Genomic DNA, 27337 nt, shown 5'->3' with positions numbered 1-27337 from the left:
GATAGTCAACATGGCAACATGGGAAATCATGTCTCACAAACTTGATTGAGTTTTTTGAATAAGTAACAAAGAGGATTGATGAGAGCAGAGCAGTAGATGTGATCTATATGGATTTCAGTAAGGAGTTCGACAAGGTTCACCATGGGAGACTGATTAGCAAGGTTAGATTTCATGGAATACAGGGAGAACTAGCCATTTGGATAAGAACTGGCTCAAAGGTAGAAGACAGAGGGTGGTGGTGGAGGGTTGTTTTTCAGACTGGAGGCCTGTGACTAGTGGAGTGCCACAAGGATCGGTGCTGGGCACTCTACTTTTTGTCATTTACATAAATGATTTGGATGCGAGCATAAGAGGTACAGTTAGTAAGTATGCAGATGACACCAAAATTGGAGGTGTAGTGGACAGCAAAGAGGGTTACCTCCAGATTACAACAGGATCTGAGCCAATGGGCTGAGAAGTGGCAGATGGAGTTGAATTTAGATAAATGCGAGGTGCTGCATTTTGGGAAAGCAAATCTGAGCAGGACTTATACACTTAATGGTAAAGTCCCAGAGAGTGTTGCTGAACAAAGAGACCTTGGAGTGCAGGTTCATAGCTCCTCGAAAGTGGAGTTGCAGTTAGATAGGATAGTGAAGAAGGCGTTTGGTATGCTTTCCTTTATTGGTCAGAGTATTGAGTACAGGAGTTGGGAGGTCATGTTGCGGCTGTACAGGACATTGGTTAGGCCACTGTTGGAATATTGCATGCAATTCTGGTCTCCTTCCTATCGGAAAGATGATGTGAAACTTGAAAGGGTTCAGAAAAGATTTACAAGGATGTTGCCAGGGTTGGAGGATCTGAGCTACAGGGAGAGGCTGAACAGGCTGGGGCTGTTTTCCCTGGAGCGTCAGAGCCCGAGTGGTAAACCCTTATGGAGGTTTACAAAATTATGAGGGGCATGGATAGGATAAATAGGCAAAGTCTTTTCCCTGGGATCGGGGAGCCCAGAACTAGAGGGCATAGGTTTAGGGTGAGAGGGGAAAGAGGGCAACTTTTTCACGCAGAGGGTGGTACGTGTATGGAATGAGCTGCCAGAAGATGTGGTGGTGGCTGGTGCAATTGCAATTGCAACAAGAGGCATGTGGATGGGTATATGAATAGGAAGGGTTTGGAGAGATATGGGCCAGGTGCTGGCAGGTGGGACTAGATTGGGTTGGGATATCTGGTCGGCATGGACAGGTTGGACCGAAGGGTCTGTTTCCATGTTGTACATCTCTATGACTCTAAGTGATTAATATGCCATATGATAAGATAATATCCCTTCTCATTTTTTCTGGTAATTCTGCAATGTCTAAGCAAAATGTTTTTTTAACCACTGATTTAGTAAAGTTCGTAAGTATTAAACTGCCAACTGGGTTATGAACTTGAGACAAATGATGCCCAGTGTATGAGTGAAAGGCTATCTTGAAAATTCTAAAATCAGTATAATTGTATTGCGGCTTTTGTGACTTTAGCATGTGTCTGTGTATTTTGTAAGCAATTAAGTGCTTTTGAAATGCAGCCACTATTGTAATGTAGGAAATGCAATAGCCAATTTGTACTTAGCAAACTCTGTCAAGCAGCAATGAAATGGTACCAGATCATTTGTTTTTCAAGTAGTTAAGTGATGAGTAATAGCCAGGACACTCGGCAGAGCTTCTGTTTTCCAAATAGGACCAAGTGATCTTTTATTTTATAGAACAACCACTCCCTTAGTTTAATGCACCATCTAAAAGATCGTACTTTGACTTTGTAACATTCCTTCAGTACTGGACTGGAATGTTAACCAGGATTTTGCACTTATGGTTCTGGAGAGAAAAATGAACCAAAATTTTCTGACCGTAAGGTGATAATGTTGTCAAAGACTAACACTTGAAGCTGCTCCAAATTCTGTTACAATATCATCCTAAATTTAATTCTGCAGCACCCATTAAACAGAGGAAAACTTGGTCCTACTGATGCCAAAAATGTCTATTGTAGGAATTATTGCATGTAATTTTGAAGTTCATATTCTTACTGATTTAATTTGCCATCAACTTAACCTTTTTTTAACGTTAGGCCAAACTACAGCAATGAGTAATAGCATAATCACACACACCTTTTAGTTATATATACAGAATTTTGGCATCTGATGGCCGTTTGTTTGGCAGCTTTCTTATTATTGTAAAAAGAAAGCACTGCCTTATAACATTTGACCATTATTTAAGCATTTGTTGATCAAGGTTCATGGCACAGAGCAAGTATAAATGAGATACAAGATTTTGTTTCCATTGTTGGTACTGAATGCCTTTTAGTTTAAATATTAATTCGTTTGTTGCCTGCTTGGGCAAGATTGTACAAAGTACAGAAACAAGTTAGAATAAGAAAATTTGCAGGTGTGGATATTTGTTACATATTTGCAGACTTTATGTTACTCATTCATAGAGAATTGTAAGTGAAATCATTTTCTTCCTTTTAATCATGTCCTTGATTAGGTAGCTATTAATTATCTTCAAACACCTGCAGCAATAAAAGTACAGTTTACACTGTATGAATTGACTTGCTTCGGTTGTGTTGGCTAGGACACAGGTTTTTCTGTCTAATGGCCATTAATAACCAACAACGGTAATCTTAATTGTTAGAAGTCTATATTTAGACATGGCCTGTTTTTCTTCCAAAACTATCAGTATCTCCTCCCTCATAAATCTACCCTTGACCCATCTATTTCCTGCAGATTCCAACAATTCCTTTGCCATCCCTCTTTTTCTGTGACCCTTGAATGCCTGCATCTCTCACCTCCCAGAATGTTTCTTTTCACATCTAGTTATGACATGCCTACAGTTTTTAGAGCGCCTTGGCCAGAATTGCCAATCATAGTGTCAATGTCTGTTGCTGTGGCACTTTATCACCTTAACCATGCTGTCACCATGGCAAATCATGTCATTACCTCCACCCCTTCTCTACTCAGTCATACTCCCTTGCATGGCTGCTTCATACATTCCCTAAACATTTATCTTTGGGGCTTCCATCCAGTCGCTACATGCAGCCCATTGGTGCCATAATTTGCCAATCTGAAGTCAGCTTTCCCATGTGTCCAGGGTCCAAATCTTCTACTTCTCATGCTCGTGTACTGTTTGATTGATGGAAGTCTGATGGACTACTAATGTTCTTCAAGGCAGGAAACCACCAGTCCTCTCACTGTCTGGCGTCTATGTTACTCCAAACATACAACAATATGCCAGATCTTAATTGTCCTTTTACATAGCTTAGCAAGCCACTTAAACCATTCAAGGCTTCCTGTTAGATATTAGTTTGTGGAAGTGGACTTTTCTATAGTGGATGTTGGAAGAACAAAAGGTGTTGTTCTAAGACAATTGAAAACATCATGCCATCTCCCTTTATTTGCATTCTGTTTGATCTTCTAGTTCTATACCTGACCCATCGCCAGACCAGTCCACCTTGGCAAAACTGCTAACCTTGATTTTTGCCTCACCACCATACCCTCTCTTGACTTGCACATATCCATATCCTTATCTTAATTAGATTGACTTCTTTATGGTCTTTGTTGTCGATATTTTCAGCACATTTAAAATTGACACTGCATTCAGACTTGATAGGCACATCTAAATGGCAAGCAAGGCATTGTAAACCAGATGAGCATAAAGTAAAATTTTACCCTTTTAACAGCCAGTTGGATATTTATGTGATGAGTCCAACCTTAATAGCTCTCTTTCAGTCGCTAGAGCTGTAGGCCATTTGATTACCTGGAACTATACCAATAACCTGAAAATACATTTGAATATCATTTCGTTGTTCATTATAAACAAGTAGTGGCTGTCCATCTGCATGAAACTATGCTAAAAATAGCTTTTGTTTAAAAAAATATATTGAAGAATTGCTAAAAATAAGAAAAATAACTTGGTTATGTGGACTTGTATCCTACAAGGGAACCAAAACTATATCAGTTCCATACGAACCTGGGACAATATTCAGATATGTCAGGCCGTCACTTTAGGTGCCTGTTATACTTTTCAAAATGTTATATTGCGGGCTGAATTTAATGCTTCCCTGGAGTTTGTCTGCATTGAGCTAAACACATGTTAAGGGATCCACTGTGCTACTATGGACCATTGTTCATGTGCTCAACCACCTTTGATTTCTTCCTCTTTCCGTTCATTTCTGCATTCATTTCCCCACTTTAAAACTGAGTTTGGAGCAACTGTGGGGAAGTAAATGGTCTAAATCAGATAGAGTTACGTGGGCACTTTGCCTCTGGAAGTCCCTGCAGTTCATCCTGATTGTTAAAATGAACCTAAGGTCCTATTTCTTTGTGGCTTCTGATAATTTGTTCAATCAACGGATCATTTAATGAGAGCAATTTATACCCTCAGTTTTGCACGCATATTTCTATTCCCGACCACTAAGAGGTTTTGGATGTTGTCTGTTTTTCTTTTATTATTAAGAAGAATTTCACCATCATTAACACATTTAAAAAAAAATTATCAGGATAAGAAATTCCAATTATGAACAATCTCCTTTTTGAGAGAATTTACTTTTTTTTAGATATCTTGCTGTTTTCCTTAATTCGGTTAAGTGAAAATGATGCTGTCAGGAAGTTGTTGGAGGAGTTGCAGTGCCTGCCTGTGCAAGGGAGTTGATTCTGTGCCATACATCAGAAGTAACATTCTTAACATTTGGCAGGCATTTCAAATTTCATCATTTCAGCTGTAAACTCCCTCAATCTGGCTAGCACAATAACTTATTCCAACCAATCATTCCCTAGCGGTAATATCAGCCCTTATTTTTGTTAAACAAATAGTACTAAAAACATACCAATGTAAAGAAAATGTCAAATCTGAAATTAGCTGAAATTAAGCTGAAAGATCTGTCAATGTCTAAATAGCTGAGTTAATTGCCTTTGAGCATTGAATTCACTTTCAGGACATTCCTTGGTCCATTAATTAAACAGGACCATTAACTCATAAATTTAAACTTGGTAAATACATTATTTATGTGGAAATTTCATGGGACCACTGTTTGTGCATGACCTGAGAGAAGATAGTTTTGTTATGCAGTATGTTATTAAAATCTAGAATACAGTATCTAAAAAAGGGTGGAACCCTATTCAGTAATAACTTTCAAAGTAAAATTGACTAAATATTTGAAAAGGAGAAAAAATTAGAGCTATGAGGAAGGAGTAAGGGAGTAGGATTAATTCAAAAGCTGTTTTTCATCTGTTGCTCGAGTTTAGTACTACTGAAGTTATTTGAAAAAGATTTAATAGGCAACTATTAAAATTTATTTCTTTTCTAGGACGTTTAATTTTCTACATTTCTCTGCAGTGATAAATCCAGAAATTTAGGGGTCTTATCAATACGGATGCAAAGAAGATGGCAAAGTTCCAAATGAAAATCACTCCTGTATAATGTATGCAATGCAATTAGATTAGGGTTCTGTGGTTTTTGCACCCAATTTGGGCTGAAATAAATTGTCTTTGTTATATAGTTGACAAGAGTGTATTTTGGTTGGGAGGAGAGTGTGTTCCTCCCAACTTGTTTATTTGGTTTGAACAGCAATCTACTTCGAGAAATCCTATACTGCTGTGTCTAAATAGCCATGACGTGGAGGTGCTAGTATTGGATTGGGTGAACAAGGTCAGATATCATAAAGTCATACAGTCATAGAGATGTACCCCACGGAAAAAATCCAGTCGTCCATGTCGATCAGATGTCCTAGGAGGAGAAAGTGAAGTCAGCAGATGCTGGAGATCAGAGCTGAAAATGTGTCGCTGGAAAAGCACAGCAGGTCAGGCAGCATCCAAGGAACAGGAAATTCGATGTTTTGGGCATAAGCCCTTCATCAGGAATGCGGAAAGTGTGCCCAGCAGGCTAAGATAAAAGGTAGGGAGGAGGGACTTGGGGGAGGGGCGATGGAGATGTGATAGGTGGAAGGAGGTCAAGGTGAGGGTGATAAGACGGAGTGGAGTGGGGGCGGGACCAGATATCCTAACCTAATCTAGTCCCATTTGCCAGCACTTGGTCCATATCCCTCTAAACTCTTCCTATTCATGTACCCATCCAGATGTTTTTTTAAATACTGTAATTGTACCAGCCTCCACTACTTCCTCTGGCAGCTCATTCTATACACGCACCACCCTCTGCGTGGAAAAATTGCCCCTTAGGACCTTTTTATATTTTTCCCTTCTCATCCTAAACCTCTATTTCTGGACTCACCCACTCTGGGGAAAAGACCTTGTCTATTTACCCTACCCATGCCCCTCATGATTTTCTAAACCTGTATAAGGTTACTACCCAGCCTCCAACACTCCAGGGAAAACAGCCCTAGTCTATTCAGCATCTCCCTGTAGATTAATTCCTCCAACCCTGGCAACATCCTTGTAAATCTTTTCTGAACCCTTTCGAGTTTCACAACATCCTTCCGATAAGAAGGAGAACAGAATTGCACACAATATTCCAAATGCGGCCTAACCTAATGTCCTGTACAGCTGCAACGTGACTTCCCAACTCCTATGCTCAATGCACTGACCAATAAAGGCAAGCACAACCAACACCACCTTCACTATCCTATCTACCTGCGACTTCACTTCCAAGGAACTATGAACCTGCATTCCAAGGTCTCGTTATTTAGCAACACCTTACTATTAAGTGTATAAGTCCTGCCCTGATTTTCCCTTCCAAAATGCAGCACCTCACATTTTATCTAAATTCAACTCCATCTGCCACTGCTCAACCCTTGGCCCATCTGATCAAGATCCCGTTGTACCCTGAGGTGGTCTTCTTCGCTTGTCCACTATACCCCTAATTTTGGTGTCATCTGCAAACTTACTGACTATACCTTCTATGTGCACATCCAAATCATTTATAAAGAATGAAAAGCGGTTGACCCAGCACCCAGCCTCATGGCACACAACTGTTCACAGGCCTCCAGTGTGAAAAGCAACCATTCACCACCACCCTCCTCTGTCTTCTACCTTCAAACCAGTTCTCTATCCAAATGACGAGTTCTCCCTGTATTGCATGAAATCTAACTTTGCTGACCAGTCTACGATGAGGAACCTTGTCGAATGCCTGACTGAAGTCCATATAGATCACGTCCACCGCTTTGCCCTCCTCAGTCTTCTTTGTTACTTCTTTAAAAAACTCAATCAAATTCGTGAGACATGGTTTCTCAAGCACAAAGCCATGTTCACTATCCCTATTCAGTCCTTACCTTTCCAAATAAATATAAATCCTGTCCCTCAGGATTCCCTCCAACAACGTGCCACCACTGATGTCAGGCTCACCAGTCTGTAGGTCCCTGGTTTTTCCTTCCCATCTTCTTTCATAAATAGTGGCACCACGTTAGCCAACCTTCAGTCTTCCGGTATTCCACCTGTGACTATCGATGATACAAATATCTCAGCCAGGAGCCTAGTAATCACTTCTCGAGCTTCCCACAGAGTTCTGTGGTACACCTGATCAGGCCCTAGAGTTTATCCACTTTTATGCATTTCAAGATATTCAGCACCACCACCTCTGAAATATGGACATTTTTTAAGATGTCACCATCTATTTACCCACATTCTATACCTCCCATGACCTTCTCCACAGTAAACACTGATGCAAAATTCTCATTTAGTATCTACCCCATCTCCTGTGGTGCCCCACATATGCTGCTTTGCTGACCTTTGAGGGGATGTAATCTCTCCCTAGTTACGCTTAATATATTTATAAAAGCCCTTTGGATTCTCCTGAACCTATTTGCTAAATGTCTCTCATGTCCTCTTTCTGCCCTCCTGATTTCCCTCTTAAGTGTACTCCTACTGTCTTGATACTTTTCTAAGAATTCACTCAATCTCTGCTGTCTATACCTGACACATGCTTCCCTCTTTTTCTTAACAAAAATCTCAATTTCTCTAGTCATCCAGCATTCCCTCCACCTACCGGCCTTGCCTTTCGCCCTAACAGGAATATACTTTCTCTGGAATCTTGTTATCTCTTTTTGAAGGCTTCCCATTTTCCATCTGTCCCTTTACCTGTAAACATCTGTCCCCAATCAACTTTTGAAAGTTCTTGCCTAATACCATCAAAATTAGCCTTCCTCCAATTTATAACTTTAATTTTTAGATCTGGTCTACCCTTTCTCATCACTATGTTAAAACTAATAGAATTATGCTCGCTGACCCCAAAGTGCTCCCCCACTGACACCTCAGTCACCTGCCCTGTCTTATTTCCCAAGAATAGGTCAAGTTTTGAAGCTTTTTAAGTAGGTACACCACATACTGAATCAGAAAATTTTCTTGTGCACACTTAACAAATTCCTTTCTATCTAAACCCTTAATACTATGGCAATCCCAGTCTATGTTTGGTAAGTTAAAATCCCTACCATAACTACCCTATTATTCTTACAGATAACTGAGATCTTCTTACAAATTTGTTTCTCAATTTCCTGTTGATTATTGGGTGATCTATAATACAATCCCAATAAGGTGATCATCCATTTCCTGTTTCTCCGTTCCATCCAAATAACTTCCCTGGATGTATTCCCAGGAATAGCCTCCCTAAGTACAGCGATAATGCTCTCGCTTAGCAAAAACACTACTCCCCCTCCTTTCTTGCACTCCCTTTTTATCCTTTGAAGGCAGCACGGTGGCTCAGTGGTTAGCACTGCTGCCTTACAGCACCAGAGATCCAGGTTCAATTTCAGCCTCTGGCGACTGTATGGGGTTTGCACATTTTCCCTGTGTCTGTGTGGGTTTGCTCTGGTTTCCTCCCACAATCCAAAGAGTGCAAGTTAGATGAATTGGCCATTCTAAATTGGCCAGTGTAAGGAAGTGTAGGTTGGGTGCATTAGTCAGGGGTAAAGAGAGGGTAGGGTAATGGGTCTGGGTGGGTTACTCTTCGGAGGGTCAGTGTGGACTTGTTGGCCGAAAGGCTTGTTTCCACACTGTAAGAATTCTAATCCTAATTCTTCCTATAGCTTTTGTACCCTGGAACATTAAGCTGCCAGTCCTGTTCATCCCTGAGCCAGGTCTCTGCAATTGCAATGATATTCCAGTCCCCAGTCCTAACCATGCCCTGAGTTCGTCTGCCTTCCTTATTTGGCCTCTTGCATTGAAGTAAATGCAGTTTAATTTATCAATCCTACATTGTTCTCTGCTTTGTTCCTGGCTGTCCTGACTTTTTGACTCCTTTTCCCAGTTGTACCAGTCTCAGATTAATCGCTTTCCTCTCTATTTCCCTAAACCCATCCCATCTATCTTACTAGTTTAAATCCACCCAAGCAGCTCTAGCAAATCTTCCTGCCAGTATATTAGTCCCCTTCCAAGCCAGGTGCAATCTGCCCTTCTTGTACAGGTCACTTCTACCCCAAAAGAGATTCCAGTGATCCAAAAATGTGAACCCTTCTCTCCTGCACCAGCTCCTCAGCCATGCATTCAACCTCGAGGACCTTCTTTTTAAATTCCTGCTGAACTTTCTATTTCCTCCCTTCAGAATCTCATCCTTTTCCCTTCCTATGTCATTGGTTCCAATGTATACAATGATTTCCTGCTGGTCTCTCTCTCCCCTTTGAGAATATCCTGCACCCTTTCCAAGATATCCTTGATCTTGGAATCAGGGAGGCAACACACCATTCTTATTTTCGTTTCCGGCTGCAGAAGCGTCTATCTGTGTCTCTGACTAGAGAATCCCTTATCATAATCGATTACTTGTAACCCAACAAAGCTTTCATTACATTGGATCCATTCCGATACCTAAAACTTGGCTGTTTGTGCTACGTTCCCCTGAGAGTCAATCACCCCCTACACTTTCCAAAACAACACACTTGTTTGAGATGGGGATAGCCACAGGAAACCCCTGCACTACCTGCCCCTCCTACCTTTCCTGGAATTAACCCATCTTCCTGTCTGTATCTACAGCTTTTCTCCCTTTCTGTAAATGCCATCCTTCACACCCCCTAGCTCCTGTAAATTCCTCATTGCCTCTAACTGCTGGTCCAACCAATCCATGCGATCTGAGAACATTCACAGCCAAAGACACTTTCTGCAGACATAATCACTAGTAATGTGGAATTTCTCCCTCAACTCTCACATCTGACAGCAAGAGCATTTAACTCTACTAAGGCCATATTTGCTCCTTCACACTGCACAGACCCAAAAAATGGAACCGTCTTGTTGTTCTAAAAAAAAGCAAAGGCAATAACTGCAGATTCACTGCTGCGTCAGACAGCAGTATTTTTTTTTTCGCTGACCATGCGGTCACTGCCTTTGACTGTCTGTCTTCCTTTTTAAAGTGCCATTGTTTTGATTTTTTTGTCCTCCAAAGTTTGAAAATGATGCAACAGTATATAAAATAGTTATTGTTCCTCCTCGACTTTGAGGAAATCATCTACAACACCCAAAATACCTCAAAAAAGGAGCAGCTCTTGCAGCCACAATCTTCTCCTGTCCTCCATCTTGGAGTCACACGACACCAGGTTATAGTCCAGCAGATTTATTTGAAATCTCAAGATTTTGGAACGCTTGCCCCTTTGTCAGGTGATAAAGGAGCAGCACTCTGAAAGTTTGTGATTTCAAATAAACCCTGTTCGACTTCCACCTGTTGGTGTGTGACTTATGACTGTATCTAAACAGGACAGCTGTGAAAGAGAGTTTTTGTACTGAGTAGAGCTGCAGGGTAATATGTCTAAATATGATGCCTTTTTAATTGATCTGTTCATGGGATGTAAACATCACTGGAAGGCTGCACATGTCTAATTCACTTTGAAAATGTGGTGATGAGCTACTGCATTGAGCTACCGCAATCCGCGTGAGGAAAGTAACCTCATAATTTTATTAGAAAGGGAATCCCAGGATTTTGGTTCAGTGACAGTGCAAGAATGTCAAAATAGCTCCAAAATTAGGGTGGATGCCAGTTGTCCTTGACCTTCTAAATAGCAAAGACACACAAGATGCTGTGAAAGAACCTTGGTGAGTTGCCACAGTGTATGGATGGTGAAGGGAATGAACACTGATTGAGTACCAATAAAGCAACCCACTTTGACCTGGATGGTATCAAATTTTTAAGTTTTGTTGATGCCAACTCTGTTCCAATTTTGATGTTTTAATTGCCACTTCGTTGGTGTTTGCAAAGACCCAAAGCTCTAGAATTATGTCCCTAAGCACCTCTGTCTTTCTAGCTCTCCTTCTTTTAAGTTGCTCCTTAAGACCTACTGCTATGATCAAATTCTGGATTACCCCCTGTTTCCTGTAACTTATTCCTGAGTTTTGTCTGTCAAAAAGTCAATTTTGTATGGATATGAGAATTGCGTAAATTTACCAGAAAGCTAATTGGCTTCAATTGACAGTTTAGTAGGATTTGTAAATACAAACCAGGATTTTATTATAAATCTGTTCCATTTCAAAACATTTAAGGATTGTGCTCTGCAAGACATTTTTATAAGTTTTGGTTTAGTCCCTGTGAATACTGCAGGTCCCACTTTGACTCTTGAAGTCAAAGAGAAGTACCATGAAATTCAGTACATTGACCTAAATGATACATTTTAATATTAGATGGCCAGTGATACACTTGGATCTTTGGTGTTAAATAGTTCACATTATTTAAAATCCAATTTGCTGCAGTTACGCTTATAATCTTTTGTCACTTTGGATTACTGTATGAGTGCTTAAGGAGTAAAGGGATATGAGAATGCTGAATGAATGAATGATTTATTGTCACATATATCCAGGGAGATCAAATTAAAAGTGTTCAGTGTATCTCCCGAGACATATGTGACAATAAATTATTCAGTCGCCACAATCCGGCTCCATTTTGAGGTACAAAAGAATAAAAAGAAAGTATTTAGAGTTCATCAGCTGGAGTCCAAACATAGTTCCTGGAGTTCTGCAAGGTCCCCACTCTGGGCCTACTGCACTCAGGAACTTCCGTTCTGGACACCACCCGTGCTCCAAGCCTACTGCAGCCGGGAGTCCCTACTTCTCATCGCTGCAGCTAATGCTGTTCCAGGATGCCATGCAACAGGCCTATGAGCCATGAGTCCACTGCTGACACCACTCCAGCCAACTTGATTCCAGTGAAACATCACAAAGAAAATGTGGTCAAAATTCAGCCATGAACTTTTCTTATACTTATTTTGCAAATTTGAATTATCACTTCAAATTTAATTTATCTAATTAATTTAATTCATACACAAATTCAATTGAATGCTTAACAATGCTTTCATTTTTGAACTGTTTATGGATGTAACTTAGTCCAAATAAATTAAGCACCATACATTAAATTCTCAATATCCTGTAGTCAGCAACATAAAGGGCCGAAGGGCCTGTTTCCACACTGTAATGTAATCTAATCTAATAAAACTTTGCTTAAATGTATGGAAGATATAGCAAATATTGAATTTCTGAAGATATAGTCAATGTCTCAAGGGAGGTAATAGATCAAAGCTAGAATGTTGTCATTAAATTGAAATGTTGAGTGACTTCTGCTAGTCAATCATTCTTTGATTGCTCATTACTAGCATTCTTTGACTTTGAGTCAGACATCTGTAGATTCAAGGTCTAGTTCACAAGCTTGAGCCCATAATCCAGAATCCAGAATCTGCAGTATTGAAGGAATATTGCATTATTGGAGAGGTTAACTCTGAGGTGCCATCTTGTATTTATTCCTTAACCACTATCACTAAAAGGTTATTATCTGACCGTTATTACCTTTTCTACATTGGCAATGAATTGATTACATTGGCTATAGATACTTTGACATTGTTCAATGCACTAATAATTTGCTCCTGCTAATAAGACCACAGTATTCTGTTGTTGTCAGCTATAGAAAATTATAAGTATGAAAGACTAGAAAAACAGAATGTTCACAGCGCAGGAGACTATTTGATCTGTTTGTCAGTGCTGGACCTGATTTGAGCGATTAATGCCACTCCCCTATTTCTTCCCAATTTTCTTCCCAATGTTTTGCAAATTCTTCATTTTTAGATATGAATCTAATTACCCCTTGAATGTCTCAGTTGAACTTGCCTCTCAGTGTATTCAAGATCTTAGCCAACATCACATGAAAAAGATTTTCCTCATGCTTCAGTTGTTTCTTTTGTCAATTACTGTAAATCTGTGGCCTTTGTTTCTCAATGTTCCCACCAATGGGAATAATGTCTCTCTTTATTCGTTCAGCTGCTCATGATTTCAATACTATTAAATCAATAAAGAATGCATGAGGGCATGTTAAGTGCTGCACCAGGCACACCTAAATGTGATTTGTCAACCTGGTGAAGCCGCAAAGTAAGAATATATGAATGCCAAGCAGTAAGGCAAAGCTAAGTAATTCCATAACCAGTGGATCAGATCTAGGCTCTGCAGTCCTTCATCATCCAGTTATGTGTGGTGGTGGACAATTAAACAATTCGCTAGAGGAAGAAACTGTAAAAATATTTTTTTCCTTAATCATCCAGGAATACAACACGTGAATGGATGATCAATTTCAGCATGTTCTAGAGATTCTGTTCACTTCATCTGCTATCGAGAAATACCTGGGGACTCTAGATAATGCAAAGACTGTGACCCCTTGCAATATTCAACCAGTAACACTAAAGATCTGTTCCCCAGAAATAGCTGTACCCCAAGCTGTTCCAATACAGCTACAACACTGGCATCTGTGTGACAGTGTGGAAAATTACCCAATAATATCCTATATGCAAAATGTGGGACAAATCCAACATCATCAGTAAAGTGATGGAATGTATTATCAACAATGCTATCAAGCTGCATGTGCTTAGCGATACCCTGCTCAACAGTAGTAGTTTTGGGTTCTGCAAGGGCTATTCAGCCCCTGAGTTGATTACAGCCATATTTTAAATATGGACAAAATAACTAAATTCGAGGGTTGAGATGAAAGTGACTGCTCTCGTCATCAAGGCCATCAAAGAGTCCTAGTAAAACTGGAGTCAGAGAGAACCAGGGAAAATATGCTTTCAGATTGGAGCAATATCTGGCACAAAAGAAGATGGCTATGGTTGTTGGAGTTCAGCTCTTCCTCAATGACTTTCACTCCATCATAAGGTCAGAAATGTGAATGTTCATTGATGTTTGCATAATGTTTAATGCCATTACAGTTACTCAGATGCTGAAGCAGTCCATGGCGAAGTTCTGGACAATATCCAGATTTGGGAAAATATGTGACAAGTGACCTTTGTACCACACAACTGTTAGACAATAACTGTTTACAGCTAGAGAGATTCTGACCATTGTCCCTTGACAGTCAATGGCATTATTATCACTGCTCCATTAACAACATCTTGGGAATTAGCATTGACTCGAAAGTGAAATGGGCTAGCCTTATGAATAATCTGGATATAAGAGCAAGTTGGAAGCTAGGAATACTGAAGTGAGTACTGACTTCCCAAAACCTATCCATGATCTGCAAGGCACAAGTCAGGAGCATGATGGAAATCTCCCTATTTGCCCAAATGAGTGCAATTCCAGCAACACCCAAGCATAATACAATCCAAGGCAAAGCATTCCATTTGACATTCATAAACGTTCACTCTTTCCACCACTGACACTCAGTAGTACCAGTGTGTACCATCTCCAGAAGCACAGCATCAAACAATCAGTGCTCTTTTGACAGTATCTCCCAATCTCTCTATCACTACTGTTGAGAATTACAAGTGCAGTAGATGCAATGGAATACCACCACTTGCATGTTCCCCTCCAAAGCATACTCCAGTCTTAGTCAGAACTGTATCATCATTCCTTCAGTGTCACTAAGTCAAAATCCTGGAACTCCTTATCTGACATCATGGTGGATCTACCTAAAAGAAATGGACTACAGCAGTTCAAGAAAGCAGCTCACTTCTACCTTCTCAAGGGCATAAAGGGATGGGCAGTAAATGCTGGTCCAGCTGGTGATGCCCACTTTACATAAATAAATTTTAAAGAATCTCCTTCCAACCATTGTTCCAAGGAACTTGGTTACAACTATATCAAATCTATATAATCTATTGACATATCTAGAACATAGAACATAGAAGGATACAGCGCAGTACAGGCCCTTCGGCCCTCGATGTTGCGCCGACCGAATCCTACCTAACCTATACTAGCCCAATAACTTCCAAATGCCTATCCAGTGCCCGCTTAAATGACCATAAAGAAGGAGAGTTCACCACTGATACGGGCAGGGCATTCCATGAACTCACAACCCGCTGTGTGAAGAATCTACCCCTAACATCTGTCCTATACCTACCACCCCTTAATTTAAAGCTATGTCCCCTAGTAACACCTGACTCCATTAGCGGTAAAAGGTTCTTAGTATCTACCCTATCTAAACCCCTAATCATCTTATACACTTCTATCAGATCTCCCCTAAACCTTCTCTTCTCCAATGAGAACAGCCCCAAGTGCCTCAGCCTTTCCTCATAAGATTTTCCTACCATTCCAGGCAACATCCTGGTAAACCTCCTCTGCACTCGTTCTAAAGCTTCCACATCCTTCCTATAGTATGGTGACCAAAACTGCACACAATACTCCAGATGAGGCCGCACCAGAGTCTTATACAACTGCAACATGACCTCAGGACTCCGGAACTCAATTCCTCTGCCAATAAAGCCCAGTACACCATATGCCTTCCTCACAGCACTATTTACCTGGGTGGCAACTTTCAGAGATCTGTGTACATGGACACCAAGATCCCTCTGCTCATCCACACTACCAAGTAGCCTACCATTAGCCCAGTAATCCATCATCTTGTTATTCCTACCAAAGTGAACGACTTCGCACTTAGCTACATTGAATTCCATTTGCCACATTTCCGCCCAGCTCTGCAACTTATCTATATCCCGCTGTAACCTACCACTTCCTTCCTCACTATCCACAACTCCACCGACTTTTGTGTCATCCGCAAACTTGCTTACCCAGCTTTCAAGTCCTGCCTCTAGATCATTTATAAAGATAACAAAAAGCAATGGTCCCAAAACAGATCCTTGTGGTACACCGCTAGTAACTGCGCTCCAAGATGAACATAATCCATCAACTACTACCCTCTGTCTCCTTCCAGCCAGCCAATTCCTAATCCAAACCTCTAATGTATCCTCAATGCCATACCTCTGAAGTTTTAGCATTAGCCTACCATGGGGAACCTTATCGAACGCCTTACTAAAATCCATATACACAACATCTACTGCTTTACCCTCATCCACTTCCTTGGTCACCTTCTCAAAGAACTCAATAAGGTTTGTGAGGCACGACCTGCCCTTCACAAAACCATGCTGGCTATCCCTGATCACGTTATTCCTACCCAGATGTTCATAAATCTTATCCCTTACCATTCTCTCTAAGACTTTGCCCACCACTGAAGTCAGACTCACTGGCCTATAGTTGCTAGGGCTATCCCTACTCCCTTTCTTGAACAATGGGACCACATTCGCTATCCTCCAGTCCTCTGGTACTATTCCTGTTGACAACGACGACATAAAAATCCAGGCCAATGGCTCTGCTATCTCCTCCCTAGCTTCCCATAGGATCCTGGGGTAAATGCCATCAGGCCCAGGAGACTTATCTATATTCATCCTTTCCAATATTCCCAAAACCTCTTCCCTGCATATTTCCAGGGCATCCATTCTAATTATTTGTGATTCCATATTCACATCAGCAACAGTGTCCTGTTCCTGAGTGAATACTGAGGAAAAGTACTGATTTAATGTCTCTCCAATCTCCTCCGCCTCCACACACAACTTCCCACTACTATCCTTGACTGGACCGATACCTACCCTAGTCATCCTTTTATTCTTGACATATCTATAGAAAGCCTTTGGGTTTTCCCTAATCCTACCAGCTAAAGACTTTTCATGTCCCCTTCTCGCTTCTCTTAGCTCCCTCTTTAGCTCCTTCCTGGCTACCTTATAACACTCAATCGCCCCTACTGAACCTTCACGCCTCATCTTTACATATGCCGCCTTCTTCCCTTTCACAAGGGACTCCAATTCCTTACTAAACCACGGCTGCCTCACAAGGCCCTTTACACCATGCCTGACTGGTACATACCTATCGAGGACACGCAGTAGCTGCTCCTTGAACACTCCCCACATCTCATTAGTGTTCTTCCCTTGAAGCCTGTTTTTCCAATCCACACATCCTAAGTCATGCCTCACTGCATCATAATTTCCCTGCCCCCAGCTATAGCTCTTGCCCTGCGGCACACGATTATCCCTCTCCATCACTAAAGTAAAAGTCACCGAATTGTGGTCACTGTCCCCGAAGTGCTCACCTACCTCCAAGTCTAACACCTGGCCTGGTTCATTACCTAGAACCAAATCCAATATAGCCTCCCCTCTTGTTGGCCTGTCGACATATTGTGTCAGGAAACCCTCCTGCACACATTGGACAAACACCGACCCATCTAATGAACTTGAGCTATAGCTCTCCCAGTCAATATCTGGGAAGTTAAAGTCCCCCATAACAACCACCCTGCTACCTTCACTCTTTTCCTGAATCATCCTCGCAATATTATCCTCTACTTCTCTAGGACTATTAGGAGGCCTGTAGAAAACACCTAACAGGGTGACCTCACCTTTCCTATTTCTAACCTCAGCCCAAACTACCTCAGATGGCAAGTCCTCTTCCATCGTCCATTCCACTGCTGTGATACTGTCTTTGACAAGTAATGCCACGCCTCCCCCTTTTTTACCCCCATGTCTGATCCTACTAAAACATTTGAACCCTGGAACGTGCAACAGCCATTCTTGTCCCTGTTCTACCCACGTCTCTGTAATGGCCACAACATCGAAGTCCCAGGTACCAACCCACGCTGCAAGTTCACCTACCTTATTCCTTATACTTCTGGCATTGAAGTATACACACTTCAATCCACCTTTCTGGTTACAGGCACCCTCCTTAGAGATCACTGCATTATTCCTAACCTCAAAATATCTGAAATTCTTTATCAAAAAAAACATTTTGTGAATATTTTCTGCATTCTTTGTAATGTCTTCACATCCTTCCTCGAGTGCAATGCCCAGACTGGATGCACCATTCTGGTTGAGGTCAAACCAGTATTTTGTGCAAGTTCAATATAATTTCCTTGCTTTTCTACACTCTGTCCCTATTAAGAAAAACTCTGTCTATCCTTTAATCAAGTGTGATTTATAACACTCTACACCCACGTTCCTCTGCTCCTACACCTCATTTCCTGTTATACTCCTCATCTTATATTGTCTGTCCACAGTTTGTTTCCCCAAAAACATTCTGCATTAAATTTCATTGTATGCTTGCCAGTCATTTAATCAGCCTTTCTATGTCCATTTCATATTTGATGCTACCCTCTTCACAGTTCACAATATGCCCAAGTATTTTTATATCATCTGCTGAGTCTAACATTGGGCCCTGTGATCAACGGTCTGGGTTGTTGATCTTAACAGTGACCCCTGGGAAACTCCGTGGTAAACCTTCCTCCAGTCAAAATAACAATCATTCACCACTATTCTTCATTGCTAGTCAATTGGCAAATTTCATATTCATGTTGTTACTATTCTTTTATTCCATTAACTCTATCTTGCAATATGTCTACCGTACAATATGTTATCAAATGTCTTTTTGAAGTCCATCAACTGCATGTCTTTTTTCAGCCCTCTGTTATCAAAAAGCTCAAAAGGTTTATTAAACATGACTTCCCCTTTTTTTAAAATTCATTCACTAGATGAGGATGTCTTTGGCCAATTCAGCATTTATTGCTTATCCCTGATTGCCGAGAGGCAATATTGCTCTGGGTCTGCAGTCATATGTAGGCCAGATCAGGCAAGGATGGCAGATTCTTTGCCTAAAGGGCATTAGTGAGTCAGGTGGATTTTTTCCAACAATCAACAATGGATTCACGATCCTCATTAGACTGTTACTTCCAGGTTTTACTCAGTTCAAATTACACCATCTGCTGTGAACCCAGGTTCACTGAACAGTCTTGCGATAATACCACAATGTCATTGTCTATCCTATATTTGTGCTAGTTTTCCATCATTTATCCACATTTGCCCAAGTATCTAGTAATTTTGATCTGAATAAAAGCTTCTTCACCATTGAGGTTTAACTGACTGGCTTGTAGATGGTCAGTTTATCTTTACTCTTTTTGAGCAAGATATAACATTTGCTGAAGACAACAAATACTAGAGATCACAGCCAGTCAGACAGCATCCATGGAGAGAGAGCAAGCTAACATTTCAAGTCTAGAGAAGAGTTATACAGATTTGAAATGTTAGCTTACTGTCTCTCCATGGATGCTGTCTGACCCGCAGTGATCTCCAACATTTGCCTTCAGTACAGATTTCAACATCTGCAGTAATTTGTTCCTATAACATTTGCTATTCACCTGTCCCATTACTACCCCAAGTGTGCAGAAAATTATAGTGCCTTCTCACTATCCTCCATATCCTTGCATGCATCACATCTAGTCCTGTTATCTTATCCACTTTAAGTACAGAAAGTTTATTTGACATTTCCCCTTTATCAATTTAAACCTTTCAAATGACTGAAGTCTTTTTTTTTAAACCAAGACCTGCGCAACAACAACTTCCTTGGTAAAGACAGATGCATGTGCTCCTGCTTCCACTTTCTGGTGCACATTCAGCTTCACTCCTTTTATATGCCTATTGAAGACTTTTAGATTCTCTTTTATAATAGCTCTGTTTCTTCAAATCCTCTTTCTTCGTCTTTCTTATTTGCTTCTGTCTTTGAGTGTTGTTTCTGGTAATTCTGGTTTCTGATGGTGTATGATAAGGATCTTTGACATTGTTATCAGTGAAATGTTCCCTGTATTCTCTTGAAATTGCTATTTCATTTTCATGCCCAAGTAGGATGTTGCTGTATGTCTTTTCAGGCCTCCCTTTAAGTGATAAAGCGATTCTTTATATCTTGTTATTTATGCTGTACACCAATTTAATTAATAGCATATAAATGTCATTTCCATGTTCCCTTTCGGGCATATCTTTTTCCTGCCAGCTGCCATGGTGTCATTCATAAATCTTTATCTTTTAATATCCATGTGCATTCGACCCCACTAGTTATTTTTATTTCTCAACCAAATCTATATTTCTAACCAGGCATTCATGACAGTGTAACCATTGTCAATTGTCATAAAAACTGATCTGATTCACTATGTTTTAGCAGAGATCTCTTCTTACCTGTCTGGCCTACAAGTGACCCAAGGCCCACATTAATGTGGTTGACTCTTAACGATCCTTGAACATAGTTTACCATGTCATTTAGTTGTAAAGAATGCATTGAAACCAGACGGACCACATAGCTTTGATCTAGGCAGCAGATATGACAACTGCAAACCCAATGGTTCAAGAAGGCAGCACGTTATCAACATTCAGAACCAGGTTAAAAATCACACAACACCAGGTTATAGTCCAACAGGTTTAATTGGAAGCACAGTAGCTTTCGGAGTGCAGCTCCTTCATCAGGTGATTGTGGAGGACACAATTCTAAAGCACAGAATTTATAGCAAAAATTTACAGTGTGATGTAACTGACATTATGCATTGAAAAATACCTTGATTGTCTGTTGAGTCGTTCATCTGTTCGAATACCATGAAAGTTTCACTTCTTTCATGTGTAAATCACACAGCCTTTTTTTAAAAAGTTGCATTCTCAGGTTTGCTGTAACAATGGGCATTAGCTAGACAGTATGTTGAAGGTGTCAGCCCCCGTGTCCTCTGTCTATGTCATGATGTTTAGATTGATTCTAATCTAAAAAGTGAGAAAACAGAGTTTTACATGAATTCATGCAGTTTTTGAGCAAAGTACAATGTAACTCTGCAAGTACAAATTCACCTCTCAAATTGTGTGTGCATGTGGGTCTTTGTCTGCATGTCTGGGTGATGGGTTGTGAGTGGGGGGTTGTGAGAGTGTGTGTGTGTGCATGAGTGTAGAGTGATCTAAGTCTCAGGCTGCCGGTGTGGAAGTGTGTGTGTGTGTGTGTGTGTGTGTGTGTGTGTGTAGGAGTGTCTGTGTGTGTGTATAGTGCAGTGGTGGTCACCTGTAATGTGACATGAACCCAAGGTCCTGGTTGAGGCCCTCCCTATCGGTACTGAACTTAGCTATCAGCGTCTGCTCAGCCACTTTTCGGTCCTGCCTGTCCGGAAGTCCGCCTTGGAGGATGGTCACCTGGAGGTCCGAGGTCGAATGTCCTGGACCACTGAAGTATTCCCCAACTGGGAGGGAACACTCCTGTCGGTTGATTGTTGTGCAGTGCCCATTCATCCGTCATAGCCTTTGCTTGGTTTCCCCAATGTACCATGCCTCAGGGCATCCTTGCCCACAATGTATAAGGTAGACAACGTTGGCTGAGTCAAATGAGTACCTGCCACATACAAGGTGGGAGGTGTCCCCACGTGTAATGGTGGTGTTATGTCCACACTCTGACACATCTTGCAGCGCCTACCGTGACAGTATGGAGTTGTCCTGAGAGTCGGGCAACTTGCTATGAACAATTATTTGTTTGAGGTTCGGCAGTTGTTTAAAGGCAAGCAGTGGAGGAATGGGGAAGATCTTGGCGAGGTGCTCATCCTCATTGATAATGTGTTCCAGGTCACGAAGGACATGACGTAGTTTTTCAGCTCCTGGGAAATACTGAACAATGAAGGGTACCCTGTCGGTTGAAGCATGTGTCTGTCTCCTGACGAGGTCATTACAGTTTCTTGCTATGGCATGTCGGAACTAGCAGTCGATGAGTTGGGCATCGTACCCGGTTCTTGTGAGGGCATCCCTGAGTACTTCCAGGTGCCCGTCCCGTTCCTCCTCATCTGAGCAGATCCGGTGTACGCATAGGGCTTGACCATAAGGGAAGACTGTTTTAATAAGTTTTAGGTGGAAGCTGGCGAAGTGTAGCATTGTGAGGTTGTCTGCAGGTTTGCAGTAGAGTGTGGTGCTGAGGTGTCCATCCTTGATGGAGATGCATGTGTCGAAGATAGTCGAGAGTAGTCCATGATGAGTTTGATGGTGGGATGAAGCTGTGTGGATACAGAATTGGCTATCTAACAGAAGACAGCGAGTGGTAGTAGAAGGAAAATATTTGCCTGGAAGTGAGTGGTGAGTGGTGTTCCACAGGGCTCTGCCCTTGGGCCTCTACTGTTTGTAATTTTTATTAATGACTTGGATGAGGGGATTGAAGAATGGGTCAGCAAGTTTGCAGACGACACAAAGGTTGGAGGTGTCGTTGACAGTATAGAGGGCTGTTGTAAGCTGCAGCGGAACATTGACAGGATGCAGAGATGGGCTGAGAGGTGAAAGATGGAGTTCAATCTGGATAAATGCGAGGTGATGCATTTTGGAAGGTTGAATTTGAAAGCTGAGTACAGGATTAAGGATAGGATTCTTGGCAGTGTGGAGGAACAGAGGGATCTTGGGGTACAGGTACATAGGTCCCTTAAAATGGCCACCCAAGTGGACAGGGTTGTTAAGAAAGCATATTGTGTTTTAGCTTTCATTAACAGGGGGATTGAGTTTAAGAGTCATGAGATCTTGTTACAGCTCTATAAAACTTTGGTTAGACCGCACTTGGAATACTGCGTCCAGTTCTGGTCGCCCTATTATAAGAAAGATGTGGATGCTTTGGAGAGGGTTCAGAGGAAGTTTACCAGGATGCTGCCTGGACTGGAGGGCTTATCTTATGAAGAGAGATTGACTGCACTCGGACATTTTTCATTGGAGAAAAGGAGGAGGAGAGGGGACCTAATTGAGGTATACAAGATAATGAGAGGCATAGATAGAGTTGATAGCCAGAGACTATTTCCCAGGGCAGAAATGGCTAACACGAGGGGTCATAGTTTTAAGCTGTTTGGCGGAAGGTATAGAGGGGATGTCAGAGGTGGGTTCTTTACACAGAGTGTTGAGAGCATGGAATGCGTTGCCAGCAACAGTTGTGGAAGCAAGGTCACTGGGGACATTTTAGAGACTGCTGGACATGCATATGGTCACAGAAATTTGAGGGTGCCCACATGAGGATCAATGGTCGACACAACATCGTGAGCTGAAGGGCCTGTTCTGTGCTGTACTGGTCTATGTTCTAATCAATCTAAACATCATGACATAGACAGAGAACACAGGGGCTAACATCTTCAACATATTGTCTAGCTAACACCCATTGTTACAGCTAACCTGAGAATGCAATTTTTAAAAAAAGGTTTCATGACGTACACATGAAAGAAGTGAAACTATCATGGTATTTGAACAGATGAACGACTCAACAGAAAATCAAGGTATTTTTCAATGTATAATTTCAGTTCCATCACACTGTAAATTTTTGCTATAAATTCTGTGCCTTAGAATTGTATTCTCCACTATCACCTGATGAAGGAGCGGCACTCCGAAAGCTAGTGTGCTTCCAATTAAACCTGTTGGACTATAGCCTGGTGTTTTGTGATTTTTAACTTTGTGCACCCCTGTCCAACACCGGCATCTCCAAACCATAACATTCAGAATAGTTTGGAGAATGCGATACATTGTGGATTCTTGCAATATCTGCCTATGCCATCTTGAGTACCTCATGTTCACCTGTTCTCTCGCTGTCTGCATAAGTGTATGCTGTGGGGTAACCATATTAACAAGCATAAAATGCTGCATTATCACAGCTGCAGTGATGTCAACTGCTGTTCAGGTTTTGAAATCCAAAGCTCGAGCATTTGCAACTGTGGTGCTTTCTAGTTAGTGTTACCGGGGTAAGTGCCCTTGAGTTCCCACATATCACAAAATGTGCACTCGAGAAGTTGAGACTTTCCTACCATTTTACCTGTTAGATTTTAAAAAAAACCTTTGTGCTACTAATAAATCTTAATATTTTAAAAAAAGAAAGACTCATCAGCTGTTCACTGTCTTTATTCTGACAGCACTTAGATATAGGATAAGTGGAGGAATACTTAACCCTGCATTGCAGTTAATGTAAGAAGGTATAATAATCCCACCCATACCTGCGGGACCTACTGCAGAAGCCTGAAACCACAGATAGGAGCGAAGCCATTCATTACAATGGGAAACGTACCTTCCTGACAGCCTCCTGGTTCCCTATAATATGTTCGGTGTGCGGTAATCTGCGGGTAATTTTAGCTGAGAAAAACGATCTCGCAGATACGGGGATTGCCTTGTAACTTTATTCTGTAAGAAGTGTGGCAAAGATGAAGCATACTGGTGTGTGATTTATCTTCTTTCTTTTAGGCAGGTTATATATTGGGTCATTTAGGTGAAGTGGCAAACTTCTTTTAATGTTCAGTATCCCCTTAACAGCTATTATGTTTGCAAGCTGTTGGGGCTATATTATCCAATTTAAATTAAAACATCTTGGGGGCTTGTTAAAAATGATCATAAAACATTGCAATTAGAACAAGGTTATCTTTGTATCTACCAAACTATGTATGAAAATAGAATCAGAGTGGGAATTTTTTTAGGAGCTATTTAACTTTCTCCCATGAGGCATTCTGAACTTGTCTTAGTCATAACTTTCACAGCGGTGGTGGTCTTTTGCGAGATAGGTTTAACATTAAACTGAAGCTTGAGAGCTTGCTTTTAAACCTGCTCACTTGACGTGGGACAACAGGCAAGGTGGCAGTTCCATATATGACCTCAGCTGCTTTTAAATATCTCTGCATAAAAGCTGCATCTCTGCAATAAATGTTTGAAATTGCTGTTTGTTTGCAGGTTAATTTGCAGGTACTGTGTAACTGCTGTGTTTTGTTGTCTGTTGCAGGTTATGGGGCAATGGCAGAGATATCAACAATTGTGGAAAAGGTAAAAGAGTGTTTGGAACAGTCTCCATAGCCGCTGATGATGGGAGAAGCAGAGCCAACTTTCAAACATCCACAATTTTTCACTTCATTTTATTTAGAACTTTGTTCTGAATGTAAACTACTTCAACATTGGGATTATAAATAACAAACTGATTCTAATCAAATTATGCAAGCCTTGTTATTACTCAAAGTTGGTTACTGAAACTAAAGTGATGTTGTAAATTGTTTTGCTGCTGCTGGGAAACCGCCTGCACTGTCTCAAAAATTCACCAGAAATCTGTTAGCTTCTGTGAATGTTCCTCCCTGCGGTGAGATGTTGCCACAGGTGCCTGCCCATGTTTTGTCTTCACCTGTAAAAGAAGCATACTTCAGACTGACACCATGTAGCAGTGAATATCATAACTGCTGCACCCTTGAATTAGATTAGATTACTTACAGTGTGGAAACAGGCCCTTCGGCCCAACAAGTCCACACCGACCCGCCGAAGCGCAACCCACCCATACCCCTACATATACCCCTTACCTAACACTATGGGCAATTTAGCACGGTCAATTCACCTGACCCACACATCTTTGGACTGTGGGAGGAAACCGGAGCACCCGGAGGAAACCCACGCAGACACGGGGAGAACGTGCAAACTCCACACAGTCAGTCGCCTGAGGCGGGAATTGAACCCAGGTCCCTGGCACTGTGAGGCAGCAGTGCTAACCACTGTGCCATTGTGCCGCCCCTATTGTTGGACAATTTGGGCATATGTGATGTCAGGTTTATGCCAGTAGAAGAAGGCATTAGCAGTTTAATACAATGGATTAATGCATTCAGTCTGAATTATAGAATGACACTTTTTATAAGTAATATTTACAGAGGAACCTTGATTATCCGAATATCGGTTATCTGAATATCGGATTATCTGAAGAGGTGTCGAGGTCCCGATAGAAACATTATGTCAAAGAGCTGTTGTAACCTTGATCTTGTCTTTTGTTTACAGGTACAATGATTAAAAACAAACTTGACTCACTGAAATGCTGCCAAGAACAGTCCTGGACAGTCCAGGCAGCTCTCGCTCTCATTCTCTCTCCCGCCTATCTTGTTCGGATAATCGAGATTCCTCTGTATTATGTGAGGCAGTCGCTATGTATTGTTAGATCGGACACTTGTTCATGTGCTCCAATTCTATCTTTCATTATCTGAACACAAGTGCTTCATTTTATAATGGTCTCATGTATGTGATGACAGCTTGCCTGATTGTAAAGAATTTTAAAATAAAAGTAGATTTTCCAATTGATGCCAATGGCAGGCTCCCACAAACAACTGTGAAAAGGTTTCCAAGTGGTCTGTTATAATGATGCTTGTTGAGGGATAAATGTTGGCCAGGACACCTTTGGTGGATGGTGAAGAAGACTACTTTGTGTTCTTCCCAGTGATGCAGCACTTCTTTTTTTTCATTCAACATGGGGTATGGGCCAGCATTTATTGACTATCTTTAATTGCCCTGGAGGGGTGGTGGTAAGCTCCTTGAACTGCTACTTTAAGGGGGTGAGGCAATGGCCTTGTGGTGTTATCACTGGACTGTTAATGCAGAGGGAAAATATGTAGATTTCTCCAGCTTCCTCATTTCCCCTCCCGACCCCCCCCACCTTGTTTCAGTCCCAACCCCCAGATTCAGCACCGCCCTCTTGACCTGCAATCTTCTTCCTGACCTCTCCACCCCCACCCCCTCTCTGCCTATCACCCTCACCCTCACCTCCTTCCATCTATCGTATTCCCAGTGCCCCTCCCCCAAATCCCCTCCTCCCCTACCTTTTATCTCAGCCCGCCTGGCACACCAGCCTCATTCCTGAAGAAGGGCTTATGCCCAAAACGTCGATTCTCCTGCTCCTCGGATGCTGTCTGGCCTGCTGTGTTTTTCCATCATTACTTTTTTCAACTGTTAATGCAGAGATCTAGTGTCGGAGAATTGTCCAATTACAAATAGAGGCCACAGACAGATATTGTGAAATTGACAAACACTGGTTTATTTCTCATGATATCGCAGAGAAGAGAAACTGACTGGACTGATACAAAATGGACACTTTGCACAGTTAAGTCAAGGATTCTCTTCCCTGAGCTTCAGATACAGACAGTTCTTATAGGATTACAATAGTGACATGCTAATTACAAGACAATGCAGTTTCGATTACAGTTAATAGAAAACAATTGCTTGTCCAGCAGTATCCATCAGTTAACAATTGTAACGTGAGGTTTAGCTAATGTGCAGAAACGGGTGCTAATGGCTAACATCCTGGCTTTAATAGGTCCCTAGGGTAGTGTTCATTCTTGTCAGGTATCTTGGTGCCACCTAGACTGTGTGGGCTTTGTGGGGATTGAGTATCTGGGGAGACAGGGAATGCCCTTGGGATTTCAGAAGCAGTGATATTATTTTAAGATAGGAAAACCAGTTAGCAGATCATCTAGCTAATGTATTCCTTCAGTCGTGAAACTGTTTAGGAAATGTCTTATTTCACTGTTAGCTTCTAAGCTGAGTGTGGTCTAGTTGATGTGCCAGTGGCATTCTGGGTAGGCTCTGTTTGACTAAA

General features: G+C 41.4%; 1 protein-coding gene across 4 annotated transcripts in view; it reads left to right on the top strand.

The window, feature by feature from the left end:
• The window catches only part of ppcdc (phosphopantothenoylcysteine decarboxylase), a 72761-nt gene extending 46715 nt beyond the window's left edge, over positions 1–26046 (top strand). For 2 of the 4 annotated variants that reach the window (XM_060853640.1, XM_060853638.1), the window contains 2 exons: positions 24722–24762; positions 25750–26046. In XM_060853640.1, coding sequence (XP_060709623.1) covers positions 24722–24762; positions 25750–25762 — 54 coding nt within the window. In that variant the 3' untranslated portion in view covers positions 25763–26046. Of the gene's footprint in view, positions 1–24721 lie in introns of all 4 variants that reach the window. The other 2 variants (XM_060853639.1, XM_060853637.1) reach the window with 1 other exon arrangement.
• Positions 26047–27337: the final 1291 nt, after the last annotated feature.

Source organism: Hemiscyllium ocellatum, chromosome 42, assembly GCF_020745735.1.
Source record: "Hemiscyllium ocellatum isolate sHemOce1 chromosome 42, sHemOce1.pat.X.cur, whole genome shotgun sequence".
Classification (NCBI taxonomy): Eukaryota; Metazoa; Chordata; class Chondrichthyes; order Orectolobiformes; family Hemiscylliidae; genus Hemiscyllium; species Hemiscyllium ocellatum.
Note: the sequence above shows the minus strand (reverse complement) of the source record. Positions and strands in the feature narration are given on the sequence as shown.